Source organism: Palaemon carinicauda, chromosome 36, assembly GCF_036898095.1.
Source record: "Palaemon carinicauda isolate YSFRI2023 chromosome 36, ASM3689809v2, whole genome shotgun sequence".
Classification (NCBI taxonomy): Eukaryota; Metazoa; Arthropoda; class Malacostraca; order Decapoda; family Palaemonidae; genus Palaemon; species Palaemon carinicauda.
Window position 1 is genome coordinate 29,203,301 of NC_090760.1, and position 13,367 is coordinate 29,216,667.

Sequence of the window (13,367 nt, forward strand, 5' to 3'; positions counted from 1 at the left end):
AAACGGATCTGCGATACCCACCTACAGTTACGAGAACCTCACATTATCGTTTGGAAACTGTAAATTTAATTGGGAGTTTTCTGTTGTTGACGTCACATGGCCAATCCTTGGTGTGGATTTCCTCTCTCATTTCCACCTTCTGGTTGATGTTGCCCACCGACGATTGGTCAACGCAGACTCGTACTTATCGACACCTCTTCAACCTGCCCCCTCCAGCTTAGCTCTCCACATCAGCACACCCATAGATGCCTAAACCCACTCCTCACGTCGTACCCTGAAGTTTTCCGCCCAGAACTTCACCAAACGCCCAGGGCTCCTGCCAAACACGGTATTTATCACCATATGAAGATGACGGGACCACCAGTCTTCGCCAAATCCAGACGTCTGGCACCGGAACGATTAGCAGCCGCCAAACAGACGTTTGCCGAAATGGAAGAAATGGGCCTTTGCCAAAAGGCCTCCAGCCCATGATCATCACCTTTACACATCATCCTGAAGAAAGTCAGCTCCCTCCGTCCGTGTGGGGATTACAGGCGCCTGAACATGCAAACAGAACCAGATGCCTGCCCCATCCCAAACATAGCCGACGTGACCTCCTACCTGTACAAAGCGAAGCTTTTCTCTACGCTCGACCTCCTGAAGGGGTATTATCAGGTGCCTGTGAACCCAGAAGACATTCCAAAGACCGCCATCACCACTCCGTTTGGTACATACACCTTCAATTACTCCTGTTTTGGCCTTCGTAATGCTGGGGCCACTTTTCAATGTCTCATGGATGGCATCTTAGGGGACCTCCCCTTCTGTGTATGTTACGTGGAGGACATACTTGTGTTCTCTTCCTCAAAAGAGGAACACCTCCGTCACCTGTGCATCGTGCTCGACCGCCTGCAACAAACCGGCCTTGTAGTCCGGTACGACAAGTGTACCTTTGGCGCCAACGAAGTGTCGTTCTTAGGGCACTGCATCACTCCTGAAGGAGTCCATCCCCTCCCTGAGAAGGTAGAAGCCGTTCAGAACTTCTCCACGCCCTCGACCGTCAAAACACTGCAGGAATTCTTGGGCATGATCAACTATTATCACCGTTTTCTGCTAGCCATTGCCGCCACTCTTGCTTCCCTTTACGCCTCCCTCAAGGGCAAGCCAAAAGACATGAAGTGGGGTCCCCTTCAAGAAGCGGTCTTCTGCAACGTAAAGAATGCCCTATCAACCGCTGCTGCTCTATTTTTCCTGTCCCACATGCCTCTCTCCTTCTCTCCACCGATGCCAGAGACGTCGCTATTGGTGCAGTACTCGAACAGGTGGTCAACGGCTCGCCCTACCCTTGGCCTTCTTCAGCTGAAAACTGTCCAAGGCAGAATCGGGTTATTCTACCTTCGATCGCGAATTGCTGGTGGTGCAGTTGGCTGTCCGTCACTTTCGCCATTTCTTAGAAAGTATGCCCTTCGTCATTCGCACAGACCAGATGTCTCTGGTGCATGCCTTCACTCGACAGTCTGGCACCTGGTCCGCCCGTCAACGTCGACATCTCTCTGCCGTGGCTGAATACAATTGCACCCTTCAACACATCTCTGGGAAAATGAATTCCGTTGCCAGTGCCCTGTCAAGAAAGATGTTGGCCGCTGTTCAACTGGGATTGGATTACAACGCCCTGGATAAAGCCCAACAACAGGATCCAGAGTATCAAGCATGTAAGACATCCTGCAGATCCCTCCGTTGGGAATATGTCCCCCTCGACGACGCAAACACCACCCTCCTCTGTGACGTCAGTACCGGTAGACCGCAACTGGCGATTCCTGCTCCCATGCACCGACAGGTGTTCGATTTCATTCACGTCCTTTTACATCCCTCGCGCCATTCTACTGCACAGCTGCTGAAGATGAAGTTTATTTAACACGGCATTTCTAAGAATGCTAAGGATAGGGTCCGCACCTGTATTTCTTGCCAAACTTCCAAAGTACATCAACACATGGATCCAGGAGTGGGCACCTTTCCTCAACCACCCCGTTATTTCGCCCACATTCACGTCGATGTTGTAAGCCCGCTACCCACATCACATGGATATCGTTACCTGTTTACTGTCATCGACTGCTCCACTTGTTGGCCTGAAGCCATTCCCATGGAAACTGCAACGTCTCTGCCTCATGCACATCTGCCTTACTCTCAGGATGCATTGCAAGATTTGGTATCCTTGAGCATATTACTTCTGTGGGGGTACCACTTTCACCTCTCAATTGTGGACATCATTAGTGAATCTCCTGGGCATCACCCTACATCAGACAACTGCCTACAACCCTGCTGCCAATGGAGTGGTTGAACGTTTTCATCGCACCCTCAAAGCAGCTTTGATGTCCCGCTGCAAGGACTCCAACTGGTTTACTCAGCTTCTCTGGGTCCTCCTGGGACTAAGGATCACTCCTAAAGATGCCCTGGATATCTCGGCAGCTAAAATGGTGTATGGCGACCCATTGGTTGTCCCTGCAGAATTTTTTCCTTCTGCAACCTCCTCCAACGATCTCCAGTGCATATGTCACGTCGTGGGAAAATTTACTCCGTGCCGCCAGACTTACAACCTTCCAGCGAAGCATCACATACCAACAGACTTGCACTCTGCAACACACGTCTTCCTACGCAACGATACTAGCAAGCCACTGCTAACGCCCCTTTACATGGGCCTTTTCCATGTGATCCGACGCAATCCGAAAGCATTCCTACTAAACATTCGTGGCAAAGAAGACTGGGTCTCCATTGATCATCTAAAACCAGCTTATCTCCTGACAGATGACCCGCCTATAGTTCGCCTCTTTAGATCAGGGTGCCCAATTTAACATGAACAATATGTCATTTTGAGGGGGGGAGCCATGTTCCACCCGTGTGTCACACGATCGTACATAGTAACGACATTTCTCTTTTTTGTATAGATTATCCTTTGTATCTTTGCTCTCCTCTCGCACTGACAACAACTTGCATCAACCCGTCCGCTTTTCTTATTGTTAACTGTTAACAGAAGCAGTTGCCGGTTGGACAAGAAATAGCCTGTTGTATTTTGTGACCTTCTTGCCGGTCTTGGTGTGTATATAAACTCGATGTTCTGTAATAAAATTACTCAGTTGCTTTCATCTCCCCTTTTAAGTCACAGCCTACTCTTGGCCCGTCACATGATTAACATAAAGGTCTGCGGACGGATAAGTAGCAAGGCACCCTAGGGCAAGTGACTGACCGCCGCGTACAGGCAAAATAGGATGAGCATTTGTGTTTCTTTACGTTAACATATTTACAAGTAGTAAGGCCCAGTATTAACATACAATGATGTATGATTGTTACGATCCTCGTGGGGATCGAACCAGGTTCTTGTGAATTGATTAATGAAATGGGGACTTTTCAACTACAATAAACAATTAAACAATAGGAAATATAGAAAGAAAACTCGCAAAAGAAAACATAATTTTATTTACAAATAGTCAAAGGTAATTGTTTCTTGATTGAGTACTTAGGAAGCACTGAACTAAACAAAGAAAATCATTTGATTAAATTACACTCCAGCAAATAGGGGAACAGTCAAGATAGTAGATAAATAATACAAAACAAATACTACTCTTCACAGCAGCTCTCGACGGTTGACAGGAACGTAGATATTTCAGGTCCAGGCGTTTCGTGGTTGGTAATGAGGGCAGGGGTCAACTCGTTCTGACATCTCGGACAAGGCTGGTTACGTCTGCATTCTGGTCCTTACGTCTTCTCTCCTTGCCTGTGCTTGTTCTCCCTCTCTCTATCTCTCTCTCTCGTTCTTACTCCTGTTCTGTCTTTCGTACCCCTGTTCTGTGTTTCGTACTCCTCTTCTCTCGTTCTCGTTGAAGTTTATATATCCCTGTATGGGAGGGGTTAACTATGGACAATTCCATATAAGGAAATTTTCTCCTTTCTTCTTTCCTATTGGTCTTCCTTAAAACAACGCCTCTATGATAGCATCTTCGCAAGTGCTGTGCTGGTATCATCAAGATCCATATCACGCAATAATTGAAGCGAGGCATGTGTTTACCTTTTTCGTTAACGATATATTATTCTATCTACCCATGACAATGATACATAAGTAAAAAGAAGAGACGATTCTACACACGATGATATGAATAACATTTACAATGAAATAACAGGAAAATGTGTCTAAGTGAAAATAGAGAATCCGTAGAGTAAAAATGTTGTAATACATTGTCCTTACAAATACCCCCCCAACAAAGACAATTATTAAAAGACCTTTTAATGACTGGATGATAAGAGAGAACAGGCAAAAATATAATCAAATGCTAAATATCAGTCTCTGTAGCGTACTGGTGGATTTCAGATGGCCTCTTCTCCGGGACATCAGAGTCAGTGGAACATCGTTAGCGATCCCTGTGCTACGTCTTGTTTACTACAGGATGCCGCCCCGTTTGTGTCGTCCCGGGTGTTTGATTGCTGATTGCGGTCTTCCTGAACAGAGTTTAGTGTGTCTTGCCCTGGCTTCCTCTGTCTTGTTTTTGGGGAGGTATGTGAGGTCGTCCCCCTTGTTGCACTTGAAGGTCGTCGTTTTCGGTGTGTGCCACTTTTAACCTGTCCTCTGATATCCGATCTTCCGTCCCATGCACCGTGATTTTGAAAGCCTTTTCCGTCCTCTCTAGGATGCGGTAGGGCCCCTTGTATGGCCGAGTCAGTGGAGGGAGGTGGGTGTTCTGCCTTATGAAGACGTATGGGCAGGTGCTCAGGGCGGTTGGTTGGTTGTACGTCTTGCAGCGGGGTGGGAATTTCCCCGCTTTTTCATGTAGACTGGCGATGCTGACGTCGTCGTAGCCCAGCTCGGTGGGGAAGAATTCGTTCGGAATGGCAGATGTTTCACCGTACACCTTTTCGGCTGGGGAGGCGTCGCCGTCAGACCTTGGAGCTGTGCGGAGACTAAGGAGGATCCATGGTAGTTGATGGACCCAGTGTTCGTCTGTACACCTGGTCATTAATGCCGTCTTTGGGGAACGATTAGGCGGGCGAGGGACGCTCATAGGTCTGAAATGAAGGTGGTCCCTTGTCGGTCATCACGTTGTCAGCAGGAGAGGAAAGCTTGAGCGCAAGTGTCCGTAGATGATTCGTCCAAGGATGTTGCCTCCAACCATACCGTAGAGCAATCGATGACGGTTAGTAGTTATCGGGAGCCTCCTAAAGGCGGTAGGGGATCTATCACATCTACGTGGACATGGCCGAATCGTTGTCTGGGTTGTGGGAAGGTGCCGACTCCCGACTCAGTATGTCGGCTGACTTTACTGGTTTGGCACACCGTGCACGTCCGTGCCCATTCGCGTGCATCTTTCCTGATGCCTGGCCATATGAATTTTTCCATCATCAGCTTGGTGGTCGTCCTTGTTGATGGGTGGGAGAGACCGTGGAGGACGCCAAACATCGCCCGTTGCCTTGATGGTGGTATAAAAGGTCGGGGACGGCCCGTGCTTATGTCGCACAGTAGTGGAGCCATAAAGGCTTATTTAGACATCTTCCCAATGCAAGGACGTCGGAGAGGCTCTTGCTTCTGCCATTGCGGGGTCGCCCACCGGGTTCTTCTTCCGTGACGAGTAGGTAATGGTGCAGCTGAATTTAGATATGGCTGCCAGGTGACATAGCTGATGGGCTGACCAAGAGTCCCCGAGCTTGGTAAAGGCGTGGATCAGTGGTTGGTGGTCCTTCTGGATGGTGAAGGAAGTCCCCTCCAGCAGATACTTGAAATGCCTGATGGCGAGATATACCGCCAAGAGTTCGCGGTCACACGTGCTATACCGTGTCTCAGGCGGCTTCAATTTCTTGATGAAGAAAGCTAGAGGATGTGGTTCGTTGTTCACCATCTGCTCCAAGATGGCACCACAGACTGTGTTGCTGGAGTCTGTGGTCAAACGGAGAGAGGCCTTGGGGTCCTGGTAGGACAAGGTTGTCACTCCCCAGAGGGCGATCTTTGTTCGCTCGAAGGCCTCTTGTTGGGGAGGACCCCATTGCAGTTTCTTTGGCCTCCCCTTCAGAACGCCAAGCAGGGGATTCATGATGCTCGCGAAGTTGGGGAAGAACCTCCTATAATAATTTGTCCTGCTGCTGAACTCCTGTAGACCTCTTACGGTGGTTGGCGTCGGGAACTTGCTGAACGTGTCGACCTTAGATGTCACAGGACGCACCCCCTTCTTTGACAATTTGTGTCCCAGGAATTCTACCTTCTTGACCATGAAAGTGGATTTGTCAAAATGAACTACGAGGCCTTTTTCATGTAGTCGTATCAACACTGTTCTAACGTGCTGAAAAGGTTCGTCCTGGGACTTGGAGAACACCAGGATGTCGTCGATGTATACAGCACAGAAAGGTAGGTCCCCCAGGATGTTGTCCATTAGGCACTGGAAGGTTGCCCCTGAGACCGAATGTTGAGTATGCGAAAAGGTACGATCCGAAAGGGGTTATTATGGCTGTCTTGAGAACGTCGTGGGGATGTACCGGGACCTGGAAGTATGATTTCAGGAGGTCCATTTTGCTAAAAGTTGTAGCCCCGTGGAGGTTCCTGGTGAGGTCCTGCATGTTGGGCAAGGGGTAGTGGTTAGGTGTTGTAACCAGATTCAGACGTCTGTAATCACCGCAAGGTCTCCAGCTGCCGTCGGGTTTCTTGACCATGTGTAGTGGTGAGGCCCATGGGCTGGATGCTTTTTTACCCTCCTGTAGACCTCTTACGGTGATTGGCGTCGGGAACTTGCTGAATGTGTCGACCTTAGATGTCACAGGACGCACCCCCTTCTTTGACAATTTGTGTCCCAGGAATTCTACCCTCTTGACCATGAAAGTGGATTTGTCAAAATGAACTACAAGGCCTTTTTCATGTAGTCATATCAACACGGTTCTGACGTGCTGAAAAGGTTCGTCCTGGGACTTGGAGAACACCAGGATGTCGTCGATGTACACAGCACAGAAAGGTAGGTCCCCCAGTATGTTGTCCATTAGGCACTGGAAGGTTGCCCCTGAGACCGAATGTTGAGTAAGCGAAAAGGTACGATCCGAAAGGGGTTATTATGGCTGTCTTGAGAACGTCGTGGGGATGTACCGGGACCTGGAAGTATGATTTCAGGAGGTCCATTTTGCTAAAAGTTGTAGCCCCGTGGAGGTTCCTGGTGAGGTCCTGCATGTTGGGCAAGGGGTAGTGGTTAGGTGTTGTAACCAGATTCAGACGTCTGTAATCACCGCAAGGTCTCCAGCTGCCGTCGGGTTTCTTGACCATGTGTAGTGGTGAGGCCCATGGGCTGGATGCTTTTTTACACTCCTTTAGACCTCTTACGGTGATTGACGTCAGGAACTTGCTGAATGTGTCGACCTTAGATGTCACAGGACGCACCCCCTTCTTTGACAAATCGTGTCCCAGGAATTCTACCTTCTTGACCATGAAAGTGGATTTGTCAAAATGAACTACAAGGCCTTTTTCATGTAGTCATATCAACACGGTTCTGACGTGCTGAAAAGGTTCGTCCTGGGACTTGGAGAACACCAGGATGTCGTCGATGTACACAGCACAGAAAGGTAGGTCCCCCAGTATGTTGTCCATTAGGCACTGGAAGGTTGCCCCTGAGACCGAATGTTGAGTATGCGAAAAGGTACGATCCGAAAGGGGTTATTATGGCTGTCTTGAGAACGTCGTGGGGATGTACCGGGACCTGGAAGTATGATTTCAGGAGGTCCATTTTGCTAAAAGTTGTAGCCCCGTGGAGGTTCCTGGTGAGGTCCTGCATGTTGGGCAAGGGGTAGTGGTTAGGTGTTGTAACCAGATTCAGACGTCTGTAATCACCGCAAGGTCTCCAGCTGCCGTCGGGTTTCTTGACCATGTGTAGTGATGAGGCCCATGGGCTGGATGCTTTTTTACACTCCTGTAGACCTCTTACGGTGATTGGCGTCGGGAACTTGCTGAACGTGTCGACCTTAGATGTCACAGGACGCACCCCCTTCTTTGACAATTTGTGTCCCAGGAATTCTACCTTCTTGACCATGAAAGTGGATTTGTCAAAATGAACTACAAGGCCTTTTTCATGTAGTCGTATCAACACTGTTCTGACGTGCTGAAAAGGTTCGTCCTGGGACTTGGAGAACACCAGGATGTCGTCGATGTACACAGCACAGAAAGGTAGGTCCCCCAGTATGTTGTCCATTAGGCACTGGAAGGTTGCCCCTGAGACCGAATGTTGAGTATGCGAAAAGGTACGATCCGAAAGGGGTTATTATGGCTGTCTTGGGAACGTCGTGGGGATGTACCGGGACCTGGAAGTATGATTTCAGGAGGTCCATTTTGCTAAAAGTTGTAGCCCCGTGGAGGTTCCTGGTGAGGTCCTGCATGTTGGGCAAGGGGTAGTGGTTAGGTGTTGTAACCAGATTCAGACGTCTGTAATCACCGCAAGGTCTCCAGCTGCCGTCGGGTTTCTTGTCCATGTGTAGTGGTGAGGCCCATGGGCTGGATGCTTTTTTACACTCCTGTAGACCTATTACGGTGATTGGCGTCGGGAACTTGCTGAACGTGTCGACCTTAGATGTCACAGGACGCACCCCCTTCTTTGACAATTTGTGTCCCAGGAATTCTACCTTCTTGACCATGAAAGTGGATTTGTCAAAATGAACTACAAGGCCTTTTTTATGTAGTCGTATCAACACTGTTCTGACGTGCTGAAAAGGTTCGTCCTGGGACTTGGAGAACACCAGGATGTCGTCGATGTATACAGCACAGAAAGGTAGGTCCCCCAGGATGTTGTCCATTAGGCACTGGAAGGTTGCCCCTGAGACCGAATGTTGAGTATGCGAAAAGGTACGATCCGAAAGGGGTTATTATGGCTGTCTTGGGAACGTCGTGGGGATGTACCGGGACCTGGAAGTATGATTTCAGGAGGTCCATTTTGCTAAAAGTTGTAGCCCCGTGGAGGTTCCTGGTGAGGTCCTGCATGTTGGGCAAGGGGTAGTGGTTAGGTGTTGTAACCAGATTCAGACGTCTGTAATCACCGCAAGGTCTCCAGCTGCCGTCGAGTTTCTTGACCATGTGCAGTGGTGAGGCCCATGGGCTGGATACTTTTTTACACTCCCATTCGCTCCATCTCGAGGAGAGCGCGTTTATTATCTTGTAGTTTTTGTGGTGGCAGATGTCTGAATTTGGAGTGAGTTAATGGGCCCGTCGTAGTTATATGGTGATATATCCCTTGCCAGGCAGATATTCCCTCCAATCGTTGTAGTTCAGGCTTGAAGACTTCGAGGAACTCCTGCAAGATGCGGTTGTACTTGCTGTGTGTGACGGAGCATACGTGGGGAATACTGGGCCTGTAGGAGAGTCGGTGGGACTGGTAGGTCTCTTGGTCGACAAGTCGTTTGCGATGCACGTCTACTAGCAGACCGTTGGGGGCGAGAAAATCAGTGCTCAGGAGTGGTGTCTTGATGTCGGCAATTAGGAAAGGCCAGCTGAACTCTTGGCCCCTGAATGATGACTTCAGCATTCTCGTCCCGTAACAGGGGATGGGGCTGCCGTTCGCGGCAACCGGTGTGGTCCCGTTGTCTGACAGGCGGCCGTTGTCATGCTTCTTATGCGGGAACGTAGAGACTGAAGCCCCGATGTCCACTAGGAACCTTCTCCCCGCGTTTGCGTTGGGGATGTAGAAACCCACGCGGTCGGAGTTCAAAGGTTCCGAGGCTGCTTGTAGAAGTGGTTGCATAATTAGTCTTTTGGAAAAAGAGCATGACCAAACGCATTTTACCACTCTTTTCTCCCACGTGCGGTGGTATTAGCACCATCTTGGTTGGTCAGAAGTTTTTTGTTTATTTTCTTCTCAGTGCTGTTGATGCTGGTAGCGATGCGGGGGGGGGGGGGAGGGGGTCGTTATTGCTAAGGTCTCCTGTCGTAAACCGCATGGACCCCTGCCTCCTCTGGTTCTCAGGTATACTCTTCCTCCTCTGTCACAGCATTGATCGAGGTGGTGATAGTGTATCTGGAGGCCAGGGCCACCAGGTGGACCTTGTCGGCCTTTTCTACCAAAGAGGGCATGTCCAGGTCTTCGGCGCCATCTAACTGGGCGCGGACATTCTTTGGGAGTCTATGCAGGAATATTTCTCCGGTCAAGCTAACTTCTTTAGGCGGCCTGCTGCTGTCCAACTCGTCCAGCAGCAGCATGTCCAGGAGCTCGTCCAAGGCCTCAAATGGGAGATTGTCGCTGAGGGGGATTGACATCAGGTCGAGGGCGCACTGGGCATTCAGGGTCGCAGGGAGGCCATAGACTTTTGACAGTTTGTTTTTCAGTTCGATATAACGTAGGGCTCCTGGTCTCTGCCTCAACCATGACAATATTTTTTTGAACGTGTCTACCGAGAACATCGCCATCACCATGTCGGCCATCCTTGCCTTGTCTGTCACGCTTGTGAGCCTGAAGTGTTTCTCGGCTCTCTGGAACCATACCGTGGCCGCATCGGATGTGAAAGGAGGCAGTTGTAACTTGTGGCCCGTCGCCACCTGCATGATTTGAGTTACGATCGCGCCGTGCCCCTTGGCTGCGAGGGGCGTAGAACTATTGCCGTCTGTCTGAGTCTTCCATTCTCCTCACGCTCCGAAATTCACTCTTGAGCCGTATTTAGTCCGTTAACGGAGAGAGGTTTTCCGAGCAGTCGAATTATCGTTAATGCCGTGGCAAACTGCAAGGAAGAACGGCAGAACGCAAGTTATTTTGTGGTGTAGTAAATCGTGAGTGGCGTTTTTTAGCGTGTGGAGTCGCGAGACCAAACAATCTCTTTCGAGGTTGCCGTGTCAAGTCTGTTAAAAGAATCTCCATGGGTCACCAGTTGTGAGGGGCGAATGACAGATCATAGCCGACTGATGCTTATTCTTAGAATATGTGATTGACATAGAGGTCTGCGGACGGATAAGTAGCAGGGCCCTTCGGGGCAGGTAACTGACTGCCACAGACAGGTAAAATATGCTGGGCATTTGTGTTTCTTCACGTTAACATATTTAAGAATAGCAAGGCCCAGTATTAACATACAATGATGAATGAAGAGATGATTCTGCACACAATGATATAAATAACATTTACAATGAAATTACAGGAAAATATGTATAGGTGAAAAAAAGCAATTCGTAGAGTAAAAAGGCTGTAGGACATTATCCTTACAATATACTTACACACACACACACGCACACACACACACACACACACACACACATATATATATATATATATATATATATATATATATATGTGTGTGTGTGTGTGTGTGTGTATATATAATGTATATATAATGCATATATATACATATATATATATATATATACATATATATATATATATGTGTATATATATATATATATATATATATATATATATATATATATATATATATATATATATATATATATATATATAAATTATGCCACCTTGCCTTTCATTTGAAGATACTAATGGTCGAACTATATGTTCATTTATCAGGAGTAGTTTAAATCAAAAGCTATCAATTAGGTCATTTAGCTGATCGGGATATTCGATAAAACTCTATTGCATGCAAGACAGTGGTATCACCAGGTAAATATCAAAATGTTGTTAGGACTTGGGTCCCGAGTTTTTTTTAGTGCCTTTGGTGGAATGATTAGTAGTGACATGGCTATTTTATTTGAAGAAACTAATGTTTGATCGCAATGTTAGGTAGAACACGCAAAGGTACCAGGCACTTTAGCATATTCTCAATATCCCCTCAAGGTACAGTGACGAATGTGTAAATACACACACACACACACACATATATATATATATATATATATGTGTGTGTGTGTGTGTGTGTATACAGTACACACATACGCATATATATATATATATGTATATATATATATATATATATTTATATATACACATATTAGAATTAGAAATGAAACTATAAGAGAGATTACATATATATATATATATATATATATATATATATATATATATATATATATATAGAATTAGAAATTAAACTATAAGAGAGATTACTCGAATGCCATATGTGGATGAGATTATGATGAGTGGTAGATGGAGATAGGTTGGCCATGCTCATCGCACTCCCCACGAGAGATTATTTCACAAAATGTTCAGCTGGTCTCCACAAGGGACTAAAAGAGTTCGAAGACCCAGGCCTACAAGGTTGAATATAATGAAGCGCGAAGTTAGAGATGATGAATGGAGAAGTATTGAATTAAGACCTCATGATAGAGACGACTGGCGGAATCTAAGAGAGGCCCTTTGCGTGAATAGGCATGGTATTATATAAAGGTAGTAACAAATAGTTTATGAATTTATTTCTGAAAAAGAAAGAAAAAGCAATGCTAAGGTGAAAATATTCTATAGAGATATGCATTTTAATGTTTTGTTTGTCAGTGGGGCGAATTTATTATAAAAAACTTTATCATATACACATTCCTAAGGCAGCCGAGCTGGGAATACAGACCCCTCCCCATATCCCCGGGCATGCAAGCGGATTGCTAGTCTTTTAAATCAAGTATTTTTTTTTCCGGTACAGGTAACATTACAAATTTATAATGGGTAGCCTGAAGGATCTGTTTGTAAGTGAGAGATTAAATTTACACAGAGATTAGAAATAGTAGACAGCTAACTGGAAGGAGACTAAACTGCAAACAAAAATTAGTACAGCTCTTCTCATGAACGGATGTTGCATTACCAAGTATTAGTAATTCTTTGATCCAAGTTTTATATGTTGCTTCTCCTTTAGATTAAGCCTCTCTCTCTCTCTCTCTCTCTCTCTCTCTCTCTCTCTCTCTCTCTCTCTCTCTCTCTCTCTCTCTCTCTCTCTCTGAAGACTGAAAAATCGGAGTGCTGTACCCCACTGGTGTCACTGCCTACCAAAATAGAAAAACCTTATGATAAAAACACTCACACTTCTATATACTGTGCGAGGTCACTGTTAGGTACTAACAGAGAGGCGAGGGGAATGCAAGTATAGTTTATTCAACAGTTAACGAACTTGTTTACAAGCAGTTAAGAGCAAGAATATCACAAGAATTATAAAAAAATATGAAACATGCATTGGCAAGCTTAAACAAGTTATTCTATTATCAATGTGGGGACGTGTATGAAACATGTGCGGTACATGGTTCTCCTCCTTAAAAAAGACATACATGTGAAATAGGGCGCATTGCTTTAGAGAGGTGAACTGTAGGCAAGACATCTTGCTGGAGATACGCAGGTTTTAGGCAATCAATGAAGACAAAATATTCTTTGCCACAAATATTTATTAAGAAAGCTTTTGGTGTACGATGAATCACGAAGAAAGGGCCTGTGTAAGGGGGCATCAGTGGTGACTTCCTAGTGTGATTGTGAAGGAAGACT

The 13,367-nt window shown here is 46.7% G+C and overlaps 2 protein-coding genes across 2 annotated transcripts; both read right to left on the reverse strand.

The window, feature by feature from the left end:
- Positions 1 to 4,475: 4,475 nt before the first annotated feature.
- LOC137628546 (uncharacterized) lies at positions 4,476 to 5,024 on the reverse strand. Its single transcript, XM_068359697.1, has one exon. The coding sequence runs from the start codon at positions 5,022 to 5,024 to the stop codon at positions 4,476 to 4,478; it is 549 nt and encodes a 182-aa protein (XP_068215798.1).
- A 4,062-nt stretch (positions 5,025 to 9,086) lies between these two features.
- LOC137628547 (uncharacterized) lies at positions 9,087 to 9,716 on the reverse strand. The gene has a single exon (XM_068359698.1). It carries the CDS (start codon positions 9,714 to 9,716, stop codon positions 9,087 to 9,089), a length of 630 nt encoding a protein of 209 aa, XP_068215799.1.
- Positions 9,717 to 13,367: the final 3,651 nt, after the last annotated feature.

Excerpts from the sequence above, each read along its gene's own strand:
- LOC137628547 (XM_068359698.1), bottom strand. The coding sequence starts at position 9,716 with ATGCAACCACTTCTACAAGCAGCCTCGGAACCTTTGAACTCCGACCGC.
- LOC137628546 (XM_068359697.1), bottom strand. The coding sequence starts at position 5,024 with ATGAGCGTCCCTCGCCCGCCTAATCGTTCCCCAAAGACGGCATTAATG.